General features: G+C 41.3%; 1 protein-coding gene across 5 annotated transcripts in view; it reads left to right on the forward strand.

Annotated features, from left to right (window-relative positions):
• The first annotated feature begins 8,245 nt into the window (after positions 1-8,245).
• NBEA (neurobeachin) overlaps positions 8,246-20,855 on the forward strand; it is an 843,583-nt gene continuing 830,973 nt past the window's right edge. For all 5 annotated transcript variants that reach the window (XM_077806446.1, XM_077806437.1, XM_077806454.1 and 2 more), the window contains exon 1: positions 8,246-8,509. In XM_077806446.1, coding sequence (XP_077662572.1) covers positions 8,246-8,509 — 264 coding nt within the window. The remainder of the gene's footprint in view (positions 8,510-20,855) is intronic.

Genomic DNA, 20,855 nt, shown 5'->3' on the forward strand with positions numbered 1-20,855 from the left:
GACAGCCCTAGTTTCAACTATTTCTAGCAATTCATGTTGTCACATTTTTTCCTCTTTCTGGTTTTTAACCAGTGGTCCACCTGACCTAGTATCAGGCACAATAGAAAAACCTGTTACATTTCTAATTTTGCATATTAACAAAAAGGAGTCAAAGGCAAGTTTAGATTGTAATTTCTGTTGTTCCCTATAGACCCAAGTCTGTTACCTTTACTAAGATTGAGTAGCACCCTACATCACAAGCAGTTTTATTGATTTCATTCTGCCTACTTACAGAGTACTACTACTGAACTTGAGAAAATATGGGAGTATGGTTTTGTAGACATAGCTTTTAGAGGTTTGTTATTACTAGAACTCGCATGCTACATTTTCCCCTTCCCTCTTGAACCTTCACACTAGGAGAAAAGTGACTCCTAAAAGCTAGAATCTCTTCTACCTGATTGTTTTATGGTACATTTATATAAAAATGTGAACAATGTTGCAAAAAAACTACAAACTAAATAAATATTTTTATCTAGATTTTTAAAAATGTATAGATTTTGGTGGTCTTTATTACCTTAACTACTTCCAGGTTTGTGTGTGTGTGTTTAAATTTTTAAAAGATGAAAGGGTATGGGAACTTACTACTAGTCATGAGAGCAAACTCAAAGTCTATTTTATTATGCAGAATATTAAAAACAGAAGAGAAAAATTTCAATAGCGTCAACTCCACATGGACATTATATTGAATTATGTGGGCAATATTTCACAATAAAATTAAAAGATTCTAGTCAAATGCTTCTCCTGTAACTGAAATGTCTAGCATCTCATTCTTCAGCCTATATTTCCTTGCTTTTAAAAAACATGTTAAGTTTTGTGAGTGAACAAACACAGGCAGGTAGGGACAAAATTAGAAATGCCCAGGCACAAAACAAGATTAAACTAGCTATAGACAGAAACGGTAACAAGAAAACCTTTTACAAATACATTACAAGCAAGAAGACAACCAAGGACAAAGGGGGGGGGGGCAACAGAAAATGTGGAAAGGGCAGAAGTGCTAAATGACTGTTTTGTTTGTGTTCACCAAAAGATTAGTAGCAATTGGATGTCTAACATAGTGAACACCAGTGAAAATGAGGTAGGATCTGAGGCTAAAGGAGGGAAGGAACAAGTTAAAAATTATTTAGACAAGTTAGATGTCTTCAAGTTGGTGAGGCCTGATGAAATACATCCTCAAATACTCAAAGAGCTGACTGAGGAGCTGTCTGAGCCATTAGTAATTAATTATCTTTGAAAACTCATGGGAGAGATTCCAGAGGACTGGCAGAGGGCAAATATAGTGCCCATCTATAAAAAGGGGACCAAGGACAATGTGGCCAATTACAGACCAGTCAGTTTAACTTCAGTTCCTGGAAGGATAATGGAGCAAATAATTAAGCAATCAATTTGCAGACACCCAGAAGATAAGTCATGGTCAACATGGATATGTCAAACCAACCTAATACCTTTTTTTGACAGGGTAACAAGCCTGGTGGTTAGGGGGAAGCGGTAGACGTGGTATATCTTGACTTTAGTAAGGGTTTTGATACTGTCTCGCATAAGCCTTTCATAAACTAACTAGGGAAATATAGCTTCGATGGAGCTACTATAAGGCAGGTGCATAACTGGTTGGAAAACCATTCCCACTGAGTAGTTATCAACAGTTCAGTCCAAGGCACATTGAGTGGGGTCCCGTAGGGATCTGTCCTGGGTCCATCTCTGGTCAATATCTTCAAGGATTTAGATAATGTCAGAGAGAGAACATTTATAAAGTTTGCAGATGATACCAGGGGGTGCAAATTCAAATAATCTGGACAAACTAGTAAATATGATGAAAGTAAAGTAAACAGGATGAAAGTTCTCCTCTTAGGAAGGATCAACCAATTGCATCCATACAAAATGGGAAATGACTGCCTAGAAGGAATACTGCAGAAAGGGGTCTAGGGATTATAGTGGATCACGAGCTAAATATGAGTTGTCAAAGTGGGGAAGGAACCTTGCACTCTAGGGTACAGATGTGGGGACCTGCATGAAAACCTCCTAAGCTTACTTTCAGCAGCTTAGGTTAAAACTTCCCCAAGGTACAAATTAATTTTATCCTTTGACCCTGGATTTCCACTGCCACCACCAAACTTTAACTGAGTTTACTGGGAAACGTAGTTTGGACACATCTTTCCCCCCAAAATCCTCCCAAACCTTGCACCCCACTTCCTGGGGAAGGTTTGGTAAAAATCCTCACCAATTTGCATAGGTGACTACAGACCCAAACCCTTGGATCTGAAAACAGTGAAAAAACATTCAGTTTTCTTACAAGAAGACTTTTAATAGAAGTAAAGGAATCACCTCTGTAAAATCAGGATGGTAGATACCTTACAGGGTAATTAGATTCAAAACATAGAGAATCCCTCTAGGCAAAACCTTAAGTTACAAAAAAGGTACACAGACAGGAATAGTCTTTCTATTCAGCACAGTTCTTTTCTCAGCCATTTAAAGAAATCATAATCTAACACATACCTAGCTAGATTACTTACTAAAAGTTCTAAGACTCCATTCCTGTTCTATTCCCGGCAAAAGCAGCATACAGACAGACACAGACCCTTTGTTTCTCTCCCTCCTCCCAGCTTTTGAAAATATCTTGTCTCCTCATTGGTCATTTTGGTCAGGTGCCAGCAAGGTTACCTTTAGCTTCTTAACCCTTTACAGGTGAGAGGATTTTTCTTCTGGCCAGGAGGGATTTTAAAGGGGTTTACCCTTCCCTTTATATTTATGACATGAGTCAACAGTGTAAAACTGATGTAAAAAAAAAAAAAAAGCCACAACCAAAAAAACCCAAACCCTGCAAACATCATTCTGGGATATATTATCAGGAATATTGTAAGCAAGATGTGAGAAGTAATTCTTTCGATCCACTCCATGCGAATAAGGCCTCAGCTGGAATATTGGGTCCAGTTCTGGACACCACATTTCAGGAAAGACATGGACAAATTGGAGAAAGTCCAGAGAAAGAGCAGCAAAAATGATGAAGGATCTAGAAAATCTGACCTATGACGAAAGATTGAAAAAATTAGGATTTGGATGCTACAAGGGCAGATTCTGTGCAGTTCAAATGCATCTCAGTTCTGAGCTGCAACAGCCCACTATTTTTGTATTTCATTAAAATTTTATAATTGAGACAGAGCATAGCAAAATTAATGTCCTTATTAAGTTGAACAGTTCCATTACTTGTGGTCCAGATTCTGACAGTTCTTTATAAAGCTGTGCAAAGTTAGGGAAAGGATAGAAGGAGGCCCCCCTCCTCCAGCAAGTTCCTGGCATGGTGGTGAGAAAGGGGAGGCAGGCAAAGGCATATTCAAGGAACACAGACTTTGCTTTCTCCATGTGTCACTGGAGAGCATATTGCCAAAAATAGAAAGGGAGTACGGCCATGTCCCTACATCCCCTTTCTCACAAGCCTGTACGGACAAGTACACTGAATCCTTTAAGGAGTGTAGCAGTGAATGTGCTCCCCCTGCATACCAGTTTGATCCAGAGATTTTCTAGGGTAATATCACATCCCATTATATCCATGACTATGGCACTGATCTTGCATACTGAAGTTACTGGGGCTTTATGCAAGTGCAGGGATTTGCCTGCCCAGAACATCTTGCAAGATTGGGGGTTAGGCCCTGGATCCACAAAGGTAATTAGGCACATAAGTCCTGTTTTTAGATGTCACTGTGATCCCCAAACTGCTACTCAGCTCCCACCTAAACTTGCTTGGAACTTAAGATTTTGCAGTAAAAGTTTTCTAGGTCCCTAAGTCTTGGCCTCCGAGCATGTGCACTGCTGCCTCACACTAGGCATCTGGCTACCTATCTCCTGCCTAAGTCCCAGAGCAAACTATGGGAACAGGGAAGGTAACCACTCCTCCAATTAAGTCACATGTATTGTCTTACCCAGCTGGCATGCTTAGCGGCCTCCTAACACATCACACACAATAATGGAAGAAAGACAAGGACCTCCCTTATAATCTTTAGCCCAGGGGTTAGCGCACTCATCAGGCATGTGTGTTACCATCCGTTCAAGTCGCTCTCTGCCTCATGAGGTGAAGTGATTTGAACAAGACTCTGTCACCTCAAGTGAATGCCCTAACCCCTGGGCTATAGAGTCACTCTCTCTGGCTCAATGAATAATTAATCATTCAGTTACTGAGTTAAGTGGAACAACCTCAATAGGAGAGACTGAGGGAGATTCATAGTAGACTAGCCCAGAACCCAGGGGTTAGACCACTCATATGAGAGGTAGTAGATCCCTGTTCAAATCCCATCTCATTAGGCAGAGGGAGGATTTGAATCAGTGGTCTGTCACATTCCAGCTGAATGTTCTAACCACTGGGCTAAAAGTTATAAGGGAGCTCCTCCAGGGCTGTTTTCTGTATAGTTAAGCAGCCTCTGCGCACAACTACTGGATCAGGTCCCATACTCATCTTAGGTGGAGGAGCACCTATCTTCCCCCACTTCATAGATCACCTGCCTTGTTGCAGCCCACACTTAGGTGCCAATCACCATGAGAGGGGCGGGGCTTAGCATATACCCATCTCATCAGCATCTCCCACTGACTAACATAAATCGCTCCCCATCTAGTGTTCTGGCTTTGTAGATCATGTGCAAAGTTGCCTGTCTCTCCCCATTCATCATACTAACTCAGGCTTTGTGGATCACAGCATTGTGCGTGTGATTTTTCTGGTCACCTAAAAGTTACGCATTGTGATGCTGAGCATTGTAACACCTAGGTGACTGTCTGGTCCATGAATGGAACACTTATTTCAATAGGAGCTGTGTGCACAGCCTATATCAAAATCAAAGAGAACATTAGTTAGAAAAAAATGGATTTTTTTCCCTTTTAATTTTCAATATGATGAAGTGCAAAGGAAGCAGCAAATAAGCACCAAAGCTGAGATTAGTTTAGAGCAGAGTTTAATGTTAGATTTTTTTCCTTTCAGAAAGTCAGTGCTAAAATAATGTTCACATTAGCTGATGAACACTCCTCACATTTAAATGTTGCTGATCAAAAAGCAAAGGGTATTGATTAAAGACAACTATTCTATACACTGATCCAGCTTCAAAACCACCTCATTTCATAAATTTATTTCTAAAAAATGTGATCTTCAGAATTAAAAGAAGCTTGTAATTAACAGCTGATGTGGGGAATTTTCTTCCCCTCTCTCTCAGTATTTCCTTATATTCCGTACTGCATATTTAATTACTTTAACAGAGGAAACAACAGTAAACATTGTTCTGTCTCAGTTCAAGTCCTGAATTGAAAATATCATACTTATATAGTGTTTCACAAATACAACTTTTTCCTCTTGCAACTTTTGCAGAGACACACAATTTTTTTGTAATCTAAAGATCAAGAGTGTAAATTAAAGCACAGTCTGCCATGAACGGTCTGCAATAAGAAAGTATATACAATAGGAGTCCAAACTATGATTCTGTTGTTTTTAAATGAAGCTACCTAAATATGGGGAATAGATATGGTCTTTGAAATAGGTGGGAAACGTGGTGGTCTTGAAAGCTGAAAGTTTCTGTTAATTATACCTTTAGCCCTCAAAAATTAATACAAAACCCTTAAGAAACGTTGTGGTTTTCTTAAAAAAAGATAAAATTCTAAGATAAGATTACATTTTACAAAATAAACATACTGGAAAAACACCTTGAACAGTTAAAATAACAGAAACAAGCTTACTGAAACTCTACCACCACCACACAAACTTGAGAACCGCTCAACTCTGTGACAAACTCACCCATTCATCATGCAGGTTCATTGAAATGGTCATTAATGTTTTTATTTGTTTTCAGGGTGGTGCAATCAGACAGCGTTAAGGTTTTTTGAGTAACTTTAATTAAGCATTTGTATACCTTTGGTTTGTTTGCAAGGTAAAACCTTAATTTGAAATTGACAGGCATTCACAGGTTTGTGGGTTTTTTTGAGAAGACTACCATGTATTCTCTTTTAAAAAAATATTTAAGTGAAATAAGCTATAGTTGAAAGAATCTATTACTGAGGTTAAGGTTTTTGCCTGGGAACTTTCTTAGTTTTTTACAAACATTTTTAAATTGCTGAGCAACAGAATTCACTGCAAACTCTGTAAGCTGTGCAAAGTTGCAGGAGGAATCTTGTGAACTGTAAAGAAATTAATCTCTTTCCTTTCAAGATAGCCTCTTGTTTCCCTATTCTCCCCTATTGAACTTTTTGTTGCTTTCTCTCTTTTGCTTCTTCCATATAGGAGGAGACAGACAGGGTTCTCTGACAGCATGTACCCTCTTCATGGCTGTGTGTGTCTGGGCTATGCATATTGCATGGGATTCATAAAGGTACATAGGTGCTTAACTCCCACTGATCCACCTTATCACCAGGTGCTGTAACCCTCAGGGGGATGCTAATCGAGTTCTGTTAACCAATTGTGGCAGATGCAGCTTGTTAACCCAATCTGGATATGAGGGGCGGGAATGAGCACTTTAATAAGATTATTTTAAGGATTGGAATCAAGATGTTCTAAGAGATGAACTCTAGAATCAACTAAGTCTGAGGGTAAAACTGAATCCCACACAATTGATTAGTGTTTTTGAACAAAGTAGGAACTACTCCCATGTGTATGTGAGAAAAGTCTGTGTATATAACTTTAAATATTCAAATAATTGTTACTTGAGCTTGCTCAGAACAAGTAACAGACACTTCTCTCCTCTGTCTAGCTTAAGAAATAGGCTTGAAGGAACTGATTACTATGAGATATCACTGAAGCCAAGAATTTAGCAGAATTGATAAGGATTAGACAGTCATATGGCATGATAAGAACAGTCAGTGTTATACAATAAATACTAAAAGGAACTTGGGAAGGGATATAAACCCTCAATTTTTGGGGCATAACCCAGCCTTTAACTACTGAGAGGGTAGGTGGAAAGCTTTCCCTGAGGCCAAGATATTTGATAACTGCCTACTGTGGGAGTTTTTTCCTCTCAAATAGCCAGTGCTAGCCACTGTCAATGCGAGGCTACTGAAGTTAACGGTCTGGCTAAGCACTATCTTTGTCTCAGAACCAAAACCTCGGAACGTTAGGAAAATCTTTGTTGCTTCATTCACTGAGCTTTAAAATCCCTGTTTCTGAAACTGCTTGGGTGATTTTCCCTAAACTTTCAGCCCTGGTATGACAAAGTGGAAGGGCTGGGGTTTCAAAATCGGCTTTCTAAAACTTCAGTCAGGAAGCAGAGGCAGGGCTCATTAGGAGTGAGCAGCTTGTCTTGTGCCTCCACAGTGCCTAGCACAGATAGGGGAAGTAGGCAGCAGCACCCCCTGGTTTGAAATGTACATACACAGGGTTTACAATTTTGTTCAATGGCTTTCAGCACCCCCTCACTATAAAACATTGTTCCAGCACCCCTAGTAGTGGGGGCTAGAGATGGCTTCGCAGCAGATGGGTCATCAGCAGCGAGACAGGGGCCCCAATCAAGGCTGTGGCCCCAGAGGCGGGCGGTGAGTACACAGGCTCAGCAGGGCCCCAGGTTCTCCGCAGCGCTGCCGGGGGTCTGGGCGGGGCGGGGCAGCCCCAGTGCCCCCGTGCCCCGCCCGCAGGGAGCTGTGGGGTCAGGGCAGGGGCAGGCGGTGTCTCCGGCGGGGGTGGTGTCTCTGCCACCGCAGCCTCAAGTGGGTAACCCGCACCCGGGTGCGCCCTGCGGGAGCGGCGACACTGAAGCCCGGCCGCTCTGGGTCTGGCGCAGCCCGACGCACCTGCTCACCTGTCCGCAGCTCCGAGGAGAGGGGGGGCGCGCGGCCCGGCCCCGCCCCCCTCCCCCCGGGCTCAGCGCAGGCGCCCTGGCGGCTAGCGCAGGCAGGGGGCGGCAACATGGCGGAGTGAGCGGCGGCGGCGGCAGCGGCTCCGGCTCCGGCTCCACAACAACAGCGGCGGCGGCATCGGCGGTGCTGCTGGTGGCTCGCGGACCTGTGCCCAGTCCGCTTCCCAGCGCCGTCTCCGGGCCGGGCGCGGCGGCTGCTTCTCCTCCGGCCCCCGGCGGGCGGACGGGCTCCGGCTAACGGGGCAGCGGCGCCCATAATAATCCCTCATTATAGTGGAGCGGCTGCCGGGACGGTCCCTGCGCCTCGGACCGGCTCCCTGCGGCCCCGCCGGGCGCTGCTGCTGTGGAGGCTGGGCTGGGCTCGGCCGGGGGCAGGTGCCGGAGGGCGCGGGGGGTAGATGGCGAGTGAGAAGCCGGTGTCAGGGCCGGACCCGCAGCCCGCGGGGCTCGTCCCTGTCGGGGCCGGAGGAGGCGGTGGCGGCAGCGCCGCGGTGATGGGGGAGCTGCGAGCGTCGGGCTCTGGGTCCGTGGTGCTCCCCGCGGGGATGATTAACCCGTCGGTGCCGATCCGCAACATCCGCATGAAATTCGCCGTCCTCATCGGACTCATCCAGGTCGGCGAGGTCAGCAACCGGGACATCGTGGAGACCGTGCTCAACCTGGTAAGGGGCCGGCACTCCTCCCCGCCGGCAGGGTCAGGGCAGCCCGCGCCCCCTGCCGACCCCCCGTGGGACCCAGGGACTCACTACGCACCCTCCCCAGCCGGCGACTTCCCTTCCCCACGAACCCCACCCATTCCCCCCCTGCCAATTCCCACCACTGCTCCTTCCTAATCCCCAAACCATGCGTATCCATGGATTGCCTCTTCGCCGCCCCGATCCCTTGCATGCACCCATTGCTCCCTCCTCACCCCTAGGAGAGACCCTTTCCTCTCGCATACTCCACCCTTCCCCACAATGCCGGTTTGTGAGCCGCACGCTCATCCGTATGCAACCCACTTGCTCTGCCGTGTACCTAATGGCTCCTTCCTCACCTTGTGCGAGAGACCCATCTGCTCAGCCTAAACTCCACACAGGACCTCAGCTAGTGAAACAAACACGTACTCTTTACAGTCTAATCTCCTTCCTCCTCCCCCTGTGCTGTCTTCTGTTGTGGAAGTGGAGTGGGTGCAATTTATGTTTATTATATATGAGAACCAGTAATCGAAAACTTCAGGTGCTTGCAGACTGCCAGATAGCCTGACGACTTATTCCTCTGAAGAAAAGGGACATTTGATGTTGTATCTGTTTTTAATTGTATAAAATTGAAATGCAGCGTGAGCTGGTATCTTTCTTTGGAGATGCAAATGTTTGAAAGATTTAACCCTGTTAGCCTGGAGCTAATCGGGTTTGATATGTTGAGGAGGAGAGTTTTTGCGTCATTTTAATAAGTATGTATTGCTACACTCTGTTGTAAGGGATTAGTTTGCTCATGTCTTAATCCCCTGTTCTAGTGTACCAAACTGCATTCTTGCCTCCAGAATTAAGGGTGTCAAAAAGGTCTGTGTGTTGGAAAATCATTATTGCATGTGTATAAAAGACACAACAGGAAAAGGATGTTACAGTGTAACTCCTCGGTCATTCACTCCATGGTATGAAAGAGTTACTGCAAGATTGTATGACTTAATGTTTTTGCGCTACCTACACCAAAGCCTGGGAAACCTACAGAAGTCTAAGGAGAGGAAAAAAATGGATCTAAAAATGAATCACTGCAGCAAAGCTTTTGAAAGCAGTTCAGTCAACAAAATATATCCTCAATTTTACTTATGAAGTAGGATAGAAAGCCACTGCTTAAGACTGAAGGGCGCTTAATTTAAACTACCCTTCTAACAAACAAGTTTAAACTGTTAAACTTATGTTCATTTTGTAACAAAACCATGCACAGAGATAAAATTGTATCTGGCACTTTAAAACCATGTATTCTTCCAATGGTTGACAATTATTTGCATTTTGACCTAACGCAGGCTGAATGGAAGAGCTGCAGCATTCAGAGAGAGATGTGGGTTGGTTAGATCATTTTAATCTTTATGGTTTATGTGGATACACGAGTTAAAGCTCTTGTTTTGTGAATGTGTCAAGTCAAAGACAGACAACTGTCTGTCTTTTCAAACTATTTTGTCATCTTAAAATTATCTTTACAAGTAACCTTTCAGATAAACTATTGTGGTACAAGTTGTCAGAACTTGATATTCATCACTTTATTGGATATTATCCATTCATTTCACAGTAGCACTGGGAATAGGGAAATAACATGAAGTGATATTTCTTTTAGTAGCTTCAGATAGATCATTACATAAGTGTAGAGTGCTTAATCTTTTTCCTGTGTTTATCCTCCTTTGTTGGTATTGCTAATGAAAAGGGAGGAAGCTTAAATCTGACAGCCTAATTGCTGATACAAAGACTAACATTACTTTTTGTGTTTGGTTTTTGTTTGGTGATATTTCTCAGAAAGTCATAAAATGTTTGTTTAAACTATTTGGTTACAGGACTACCCTCTGTTTAGTTAATGTTGAAAGGTACGCATTTAAATCTAGAAATATGAATAAAGGTTATAGTAATGCTTTCAGCATCAGGGGACACACGTGAACATAAAACCACTTGGGAAGCTACTGCAGTATCTATGCATTCTGGATAAGTCATTGCTTAACAGATGGACTCGGGCATACAGTAGCAGAGAGAATATCATCTTTCTTTGATGTGGAAATATAATCTAACACTCTCCAGTGCACTGAATGACTAGTGTGCATTTATGCTTATATTTTGGAAGTTAATTTACTCACAAGTAAAACAAACAAAATGAGCCTGGAAGCTAGAAAACAAAATTATGGTGGTATATCCCGTAAACTACCAACGTTCCCCTGCTGCTGCATTATTGATTTTTAGCTCCAAGTATTTAAAATGAAATGCATTTCTTTATTTTTAGCGTTTTTTCTTTTTTGAGGAAAAGCTTGAGGTTGAGGGAAACAATTTATAGTTGCTAAACTGTACTATTTATGAATGAGTGTCCTTTAGTTGTGTGTGCTAATGTGAATGGGCATTGTTTAAAGTGCTGTCTTCAATGACTCCTTGGATAAAATGATATAGTGTGCCAGTCTCTGACAATCATCGTGCCTTTAACTATCCCGTAGCATGTACACAAGCCATTTGGAGTTATCTAGCTTTCCTTTGTTTAAGGGAGTATACAGTGGGTTGGGCTTTTCTTGTTACCTTACAGGTGGCTGTTACAGTAATGTCTGATTCTTGAAAAATGACCTCTGTGATACAGTATGATGAAATATTCTCTGTATCCAAACATACCATAGAATTAAGAAATTGCAGTCTCTGAATTGATGCCGAGCTGGCGATAATGTTGGGAAATCCTGGTGTGAGATCTTTAAAGTAAAACTACAACATAACCATCAACTATTCTAATCACTACATTTAAGTAGTTTATTCACTTTTAGTTAAGAATGCCCTTGAATCACTTTTTATACTGTATTTGTCTCAAATGGACTAGGTTTTGACTGAGAAATTCTGCTCATCTGTGGCATATGGGAAAGGTACAAAGATTGAGGTTTAAGTGTTATAGCTGTTCACAATTGTTTAAAATAAACTGCTGCCTACGTGTAATCAAGTTATTAAATAACTTACCTTAAATTAACTCTGAAAAATCTGTTTGAGTATTCCAAAATTATGCTGCATTTCTTGCATTTTAACCTATCCCATCAAGTGATCCAGTCTGAAGTAGTACGTCGTGTACTATTTAAAAATCAACTTTTGACACTGCAGTGACGTAGTACCATTGTATCTTGTAGTACAGGAAGATACTGTGACAACCGCAGGTACTTCTGGAGTGGGAATATTGGGTATGTAATGGTGCCCTCTGTAGCAACAAAACAGCACACTCAGGCTACATCCTACTCTCATTTTTACTCATGCAATCCCACATATGTCATGGTAGACTTTGGCCCTTAATTATATTTATATTGATATCTCAGCACTGGTTTGAATGTTCCAGAATTAAATAACTGGTTCATTAAAACATTTATCTATTCCTTAGTCAAATATTTACTATAGGGATGTTTTCCTTTGAAGATTTTGTCTTGTGGAGTCAAATTGTCCACGAGTTTTATTTACCTCCATGTGTTCTGATATAGGTTAGTTTTGAACTATCAGTTGTGGGGTTTAGTATCAAATTTACTCCTTTCCCCATATTGCTTATGAAAGGTCATCTTGAAACTGAAAGGGTAGCTAGATAATGGTAATTGTAGAAGATGCTATGTTGACTGTCAATAAAGCATCTATTGGGTCACTAACCAGAGTGCATAGGGTTCCTGTCAGTGCTCAAAGTAAGTTTAAGGTTTGAAGCCAGGTAGAAAGAGGATGGCTGAAGCTTGGCATAACTTCGAGACATAGAATTTTTTAAAGGGCTAAGAAAGATGGACTTGGAGACAGGCTTTGTAATATCCAATTGGATGCAGTTCATAGCTCTCTTAGGAGCAGGATTATTTACCCCCTTCATGGTGGTGCATGGACCTTCTGTAACTAAAGTTTTACTCTTCTGTGTCATAAGGTGTGAGAAAAGAATTGGGCAGGATCAATTTGGTGGATGAGACTGTGGAATCTGACTATTCTATTTCTCCTCTTACATTTAGTGGCAATAAAATTGGTAGGGAGGCTATCAAAGCTCTGAGGTTCGTGTGGAGGAAGAACTATTTCCTTAGCCTTGGAGGAATTCTCCCCCACACAAGAACTGTTCAGATTGTGTGCTGGAGCTAGAATTAGTGTTTAAAGAGGAACTTGCGCAGGTATAACTACATCAGTGTAGTTATGTTGGTGCAGCCCTTTAATGTAGATACATGGCATTGATGTAGAATGGGGGTTGCAACTTACAGATGCATCTTAGGCTGGTGCAGTGCAGCACATCTGCACTGGGGATTTGTGGGGTGAAATAGAGCCTAAGGTATCTTAAAGTTATTGTTTCAGGGTGTGCGTCTTCCAGATGTTAGAAGTAAATGCTGTCTTAGTTTACATTTTATTTGCACTTGGGAGGGTTTCTTAACTGTAAAGGCTAGGATGCCTTTTCTTTTTAATGAAAGCTTAATTTGCTGTAGCAGATGAGGTAAGATCCCTGTTTACTAGTGGAAGTTTCCTCTCCCCTTTGAGTCAAGCCTTATGCTATGTTATGGCTTTCCTAGTGATAGTTCAATGTAGGGAATTAGCTTTTTATCGCCCTTGGCACTGACAGTTTCTCTTGCTACAGTGTATTTGGAAACAAACTTTCTTTATAAATCTAATAACAAACAAAAGCATATGAAATCATGATGATAGCACTGTATTACTGATGGTATACTTAATGGTTAAACTCAGGTGTTTGGCAATTTCTAACTTGCCTTTTGTATTGAAAGTTCTGATGGACAGTCCCATTAAAAAAGCAAAATCTGGTTAATCTGTCAGTTTTTTTCAAGTATTAGAAATATGCTGTAAAATATTTTCCAGAAAGTTTGTAGTGCACTAAATCAAATGTTGTGTTTACATATCTATGTAAAAAACTGTCATGAGTGCAGTCACTTGTGGAATGTGCTCTTAAGATTGAAAATAATTGTTAGAAGTAGTAAAGTACTACTTAGCATGTTTATTTTCATTTAAAAAAAAATGCACAGTGACATTCCGAATAGATGATTATTTCATGTGTCTGGAATTGCACATAGTTTAAAAAAAAAAAAGGGCAGCACAATTGCATTTGTTTAAATTAAACCTTCAAATTAATGTTTGTTTCAGAATGAATAGCCATTCTACACCAATGATGGATTTCTAATAATGGGTTTTCATTTAAACACAGGAATATTTAATACAGTATTCACAAACGAACACGAAAATAACAAACTGAAGTTACAAACATTTTTACATCAACATCCAATTTGTATATCGTTAAACAGAAAGGGGGAAAGGTGAATAACTCCTTCGTATACATGGGGATGTATATCAAAATGTGGCTTAGAAAGGAACTGTCAATCTGAACTATTGAGCTGGAACCAAAACCTGCATAATATAAAACTTATGATTTTCTCTCAATTTCTCCTTGTGTATACATAATTGTCTTTACATAATTGTCTGGAGTATATATGCATGGTGTATGTGATATGGTGATGGGACCATCAGGGAAAGTGGAGCTGAAGCCAAGGCACAAAAGCTCTTCAGAAGTCCGCACCTAAAGCTCACTTAAGTTTCTAAGGGCATGTTGGCTCCCAAAAAAGTACTCAGTCTGTTGTGAGGTAGAGCTAGGGTTGCCACGCATCTGGGTTTTACCCAGACAGTCTGGTTTTTGGCTTCTGTGTCCAGGTGCCATTTAGGGTTGCCAGGTGCCTGGTTTTCAACCAGAAAGCCAAAAAGCCTGCTCAGCCAGGGTTGCCTCCTACCTGCAGGCAGGCTCCTTGTCAGGCTGCAGCAGCTCCCATTCCAGCCCTAGAACAGAGGGAGCACAGTTTGGTTGAGGGGAGGTGGAGATGATCCAGCGAACGACAGGGACGTGAGGGAGAGGAGTGAGTGATGGAGGGCAGGGTCTTGGGTCGGGGAGGGGGTGTGGAGGGGATTAGGTGGAGCAGAGGTCGTGTCTTGAGGTCCAGTTATCAGCAAGTTGAAAGGAAGCAACCCTAGATGGAGCAGAGAACATAAATGTGACTTGAAGGGTTGTGGAGGAGAACTGGAATGTCTGAAGAGGCATACTGGGAGGCCCAGAGGCAGCAAGGGTCTATTTTGGGTGATGGAGGGGAAATGGGATATCCGGAGGGTGATATGAGGTTCTAGGGTCAAACTGTGGGGGAGCTGAAATGTTGAGGGAGTCCATGGGATAGAGTATCAAAGGGGTAGCCATGTTAGTCTGTATTATGGTGTCTTTGAAAAGTGTCCATGCAGCTTGCAGGGATTTCACTCTAGTCACTGTACCTTTTAATTTCTGTTTAACTAACCTCCTCATTTTTGCATAGTTCCCCTTTCTGAAATTAAATGCCACAGTGTTGGGCTGTTGAGGTGTTCTTCCTACCACAGGGATGTTAAATGTTGTTATATTATGGTCACTGTTTCCAAGCGGTCCTGTTATAGTTACCTCTTGGACCAGATCCTGCGCTCCACTCAGGACTAGATCGAGAGTTGCCTCTCCCCTTGTGGGTTCCTGTACCAGCTGCTCCAAGAAGCAGTCATTAAAAGTATCAAGAAATTTTGTCTCTGCATTTCGTCCTGAGGAGACATGTACCCAGTCAATATGGGGATAATTGAAATTCCCCACTATTATTGAATTTTTTATTTTGATAGTCTCTCTAATCTCTGTTAGCATTTCATCGTCACTATCGCTGTCCTGGTCAGCTGGTTGATAATACATCTCTATTGTTATATTCTTCTTAGAGCATGGAATTACAATCCATAGAGATTCTGTGGAACATGTGGATTCATTTAAGATTTTTATTTCATTTGATTCTACATTTTCTTTCACATATAGTGCCGCTCCCTCCCCCGGCATGACCTGTTCTGTCCTTCCGATATATTTTGTACCCCGGAATGATTGTGTCCCATTGATTGTCCTCACTCCACCAGGTTTCTGTGATGCCTATTATATCAATATTCCCCTTTAACACGAGGCACTCTAGTTCACCCATCTTATTATTTAGACTTCTAGCATTTGTGTACAAGCACTTTTTAAAAACTTGTCACTGTTTATTTGTCTGCCCTTTTCTGATGTGTCAGATTCTTTATGTGCATGTTTCTCGTCTGATCTGGCCCATACTTTGTCCTCTTTCATCCCCTCCTCCTGACTAAAACCTAGAGAATCTCTATCAATAGACTCTCCTCTAAGAGAAGTCTCTGTCCGATCCACGTGCGCCTCTGCAGCAATCTGCTTTCCCCCATCTCTTAACATTAAAAAGGTTGCAGAGCAGTTTTTAAACTAAGTGCCAGCAGTCTGGATCCACTTTGGTTTAGGTGGAGCCCATCCTTCCTGTATAGGCTCTCCCTATCCCAAAAGTTTCCCCAGTTCCTAATAAATCTAAACCCCTCCTCTCTACACCATCGTCTCATCCACGCATTGAGACTCTGAAGCTCTGCCTGCCTACCTGGCCCTGCACGTGGAACTGGAAGCATTTCTGAGAATGCCACCATAGAGGTCCTGGATTTCAGTCTCTTTCCAAGCAGGCTAAATTTGGCCTCCAGGACATCTCTCTACCCTTCCCTATGTCATTGGTACCTACATGTACCACAACCACCGGCTCCTCCCCAGCACTACACATTAGTCTATCTGGATGCATGAAGAGAGCCGCAACCTTCGCACCAGGCACGCAAGTCACCATACGGTTCTCCCGGTCATCACAAACCCAGCTATCTAGGTTTCTAATGATCGAATCTCCCATTACTAACACCTGCCTTTTACTAATGACTAGAGTTTCCTCCCCCAGAGGGGTAACCACAGTGTGAGAGAATACCCCAACATCATCTGGAAGGAGGGTCCCAACTATGGGAAGGTTTCCCTCTGTTCCCATTGACTGCTGTCCTTCTCTGGGGCTTTCATCCTCCTTAACAGCGCAGGGGCTGTCTGAGCGGAGGTGGGACAAATCTACAGTGTCCCGGAAAGCCTCATTAACATACCTCTCTGCCTCCCTTAGCTCCTCCAGTTCCGCCACCCTGGCCTCCAAAGCCTGTACACGGTCTCTGAGGGCCAGGAGCTCCTTGCACCGAACGCACACATATGCCACTCGCCCACAGGGCAGGTAATCATACATGCTACACCGAGTGCAATAAACAGGATAGCCCCCACTCTGCTGCAGGGATTCTATCTGCATTTTCTCCTACAGCTACCTAGGTTAAAGATAGGGTTTTGTTTAAATCAAGAAGTTTTGATTATAGTTTAGTTTAAAGGTTTTAGAGAATGGCAAGTGTACTTTGCCCCCCTTCCCACTGGGGGAAGTCTATTTTAGGGTTTTATAAAGCAACCATCACTGTTAAAACCACAATTACTAGAAGGCCAGTGGAAGTACCTGAAATTACTTTACTTTAAACTTTTTGTTTTAAATTGACAATGTCTTTAAGACCTGCTAGGCATGCAGTGACTTTAAAATATTAAATATTGCACCTATCTAACATTTGTCACAAAAAAGACTCACTATTCAATAACCATGTTTATATATTTCTTTCGTTGAAGTGTTTTGTGTACCTATACTGTCCAAAATAATTTGTATGAATAAATGAGCAGGAAAAAGCTTACCTTTTAACTCCATATGCAAGGAAAGAATCTGCAGTCTTTAGATTATTCCAGTAGGTACTTAGTCTTTTTGTTCAGTATTTGTACAGAGCCAAGCAAAAAGAGTTCTGATCTGCAACTGGGACTTGTAGGCAATGATTATACAAATAATAACTAATATGATTATACAGTTTTATTGGCTTGCAAGCTATAGTATTGCAATATAATCTCAGGGTGGATTGATTTAAATCACCAATTTTAATCATGATTTAAATCAGCTGGCAGGAAAACTTGATTTAAATTGTTTTAATCTTGTTTTGGATTTGTGCTTTTCAATTATTTGTCTAAAGAAGGGTTGAGTCTCACTGGTTGGTAACCATTAAAACATTGATTTGCAACTGTCAAGGTTCCTCCCCCACTCTGAACTCTAGGGTACAGATGTGGGGACCTGCATGGAAACCTCCTAAGCTTACTTTCACCAGCTTAGGTTAAAACTTCCCCAAGGTACAAATTAATTTCATCCTTTGTCCCTGGATCTCCACTGCCACCACCAAACTCTAACTGGGTTTACTGGGAAACGTAGTTTGGACACATCTTTTCCCCCCAAAATCCTCCCAACCCTTGCACCCCACTTCCTGGGAAAGGTTTGGTAAAAATCCTCATCAATTCGCATAGGTGACCACAGACTCAAACCCTGGGATCTGAGAACAATGAAAAAGCATTCAGTTTTCTTACAAGAAGACTTTTAATAGAAGTAAAGAAATCCCCTCTGTAAAATCAGGATGGTAGATACCTTACAGGGTAATTAGATTCAAAACATAGAGAATCCCTCTAGGCAAAACCTTAAGTTACAAAAAAGACACATAGACAGGAATAGTCATTCTATTCAGCACAGTTCCTTTCTCAGCCATTTAAATAAATCATAATCTAACACATACCTAGCTAGATTACTTACTAAAAGTTCTAAGACTCCATTCCTGTTCTATTCCCGGCAAAAGCAGCATACAGACAGACACAGACCCTTTGTTTCTCTCCCTCCTCCCAGCTTTTGAAAATATCTTGTCTCCTCATTGGTCATTTTGGTCAGGTGCCAGCGAGGTTACCTTTAGCTTCTTAACCCTTTACAGGTGAGAGGATTTTTCCTCTGGCCAGGAGGGATTTTAAAGGGGTTTACCCTTCCCTTTATATTTATGACAGCAACTAAATATAGCCTTTACACTGTTTGGTGCTGCTTTTACTAACCAGGGGGTATGCTCCATCTCTACACATTTAAGGTATTGCATAGCTTGACTTATATTTATTCAGACACTTAATTTTTCAATTTTTTGTCAGAGTATGGTGAATGATACATTTCTTATTCACTGGATTGATGTTTTTAATTCTATTTGTGTGAAGCTCTGTTTGGATGGAAATTAAAATGCAGAAAACATTTTAGAATGATTTTTTATAGTTAATAAAACTACCTTAAATGTGCTGGATACATTAAATTATCAAAATGTGGTTAATATAACAGATTTATTAAGCAAAATACTGTCTTTAGTTAGTGAAATAAACTGATCTGGTCATCATGCCATTCAAAATTTTAGATCTAGTAGATCTCAGCATCACATTAAATTTTTATTCATAGATAGAGGAAAACAAGCTTCCCTATTTTTTCTACTCCCAGTTGGTGTTTCAACCTTGACTCAACTAGTCATTGAACTGAATAGTTGCATATTGTATATAGTTGCTATGACTGTTGACCATGTGACTAACACTTTTCTAGTGTCAATTTTGTTTACTTCCTTTTTCACAGAATCTGCAGCACTTTAAAAAGGTAAAATTGATAGGTGGATTTTTGTTCAGTTTCCTTGATGAATATAAACATACTGAATATAAACAAACATGTCCTGGTCACTTTAGTCAATGTCAACCTGTGACCTTATCCTAGTCCTTAAAATAGAGCTCTTCTGATGTTCAGCAACCGTGTAGAACAGGGGTAGTCAATTATTTTTTGTTAAGGTATAGTCAAGGTCCTCTAGAGAAAATAATAAAAATAACAACGATAATAAGATTTTGGAGTCTGTTCAAAAGCGTCTGACGGTACGGTTTTGGCTTTCAGTGTGCCTATTGACTACCTCTGCTGTAGAACCTGTTGACATTGAGATTTGCAGCTGATTCCTTTTCTTTCGATCAGACTCAGACCCATTATTCAGGAGATGGGCAAGAAACATGTGGCATGATTAAATTGCCCTTGTGCTGGTACTTGCTAGATGCTTTCATCTTTCTTCTATTTGTTTAATGCTATTTTCCTTGATAATGCTTCTAAAGTAAAATTTGCATCTGCATGTGGATTTTAGAGACCTCTGAAATACTGGCTCTAAAATCAGAAGCTTTGCTCTCAAGATTAAACTTCCAGAAGGAGCCCCTGCAGGATGCTGGCAGAGAGCAGCTAATGTGCACAACATACATGCTCAGAAAGAAACAAAAGGCAGGATTCAAACTTGCAGTATGTGGATGCTGTTCAGGTTCAATGGCCACATCATATCATTCTTGAAACTACCATTGACATCAAGCTGTCTGCATACACTCAGGCTTTCAGCAGAGCTCCAGTGCTGTTGTAGATGTGCAAATGATTTTAACTAATCAACTTGGCTCAAGCCACATTGCAGATTCAGCTTTTACCCTAAGTAACTTGTTAAACATAGTTTCCCTAAAGCGGCAATGGATTCCAGACTCTAGCTAAGAAGTCCTGAATAGGTACTATCAGGCTGGGGAGATTCACAGGCATAGTATGAACTCCAGGTGTGGGCAGAAAAAAGTTATAAGTGGTATAAAATATTGATAGGGGGGTGATTTTTCTAGGGTACTGAATCTTGGGATCCTCTTGACCTCCTATTTAGACCATTTACCCTATTCTGATTCCCTTGAGGCATTACAGTTTTCAGGGTGATCTGAAGAGGCATATGGATTTTGCAGCACTTGGACAAACCATTGTTTAAACAAGAAACTAATCTCATTCTTCACTGTAGCGATGTTGCTAGCCCAGTGTAATAGTGATATCAGGTTTTCAGCTTCTGTGTTAAATTATTTTCTGTTTGTGTACTTTTGGGTACTTTAGATCCTTGTAACTTCCTAGAAACATGGTTTGTATAGGTTTATTTGAACCGATTGTATATATTTGAGATGAAAGCAGTTTTTGAAAGAGAAAATTCACAAGGTCTTTTAAAAATGGTTTCCTTTGTATACAAATTTAATTGTTACCACGTGTGCACGGTGTAATTTAACATGTTTTTATGTGTGACCAAGAAGTGAATCAGAGGATGCACAGGAAGTGATGCAGGCTATAATTTATTAAGACATGAGTTTGATTGAAAATCCATGTTAAGAAACTTGAAGTTTTGTGGAGGCTTGCTTGTGCTTTCAAAACAAAATGCTGGGTCTTGAAAAATTACAGCTAGTATTTTTTGTTTAGTCTGCAAATTGAAATCCTAGCTAAATAGGATTACATATCTTAGTGAGATGAGTTCTTTTTAGCACTGTAATAATATGCTGAGGCATTGTTGAACATTACTGCTTACAGTTGTGTTACTGAGGAATTTAGCATTTTGCAACAATTGTTAACTCCAGTCATTACTATGGATTGTAAACTGTTTTCAGCCTTTTGAATTGTAGCACTTTTTTAATGCTATAGGTCTGATTTCTTCTCTCATCTGCACTACTGTAAATTATGAGTAAATAATTTTAAGGAATGGAGTTGCACTGGTTTAAGTGAAGACAAAAGCA

Source organism: Eretmochelys imbricata, chromosome 1, assembly GCF_965152235.1.
Source record: "Eretmochelys imbricata isolate rEreImb1 chromosome 1, rEreImb1.hap1, whole genome shotgun sequence".
NCBI lineage: Eukaryota > Metazoa > Chordata > Testudines > Cheloniidae > Eretmochelys > Eretmochelys imbricata.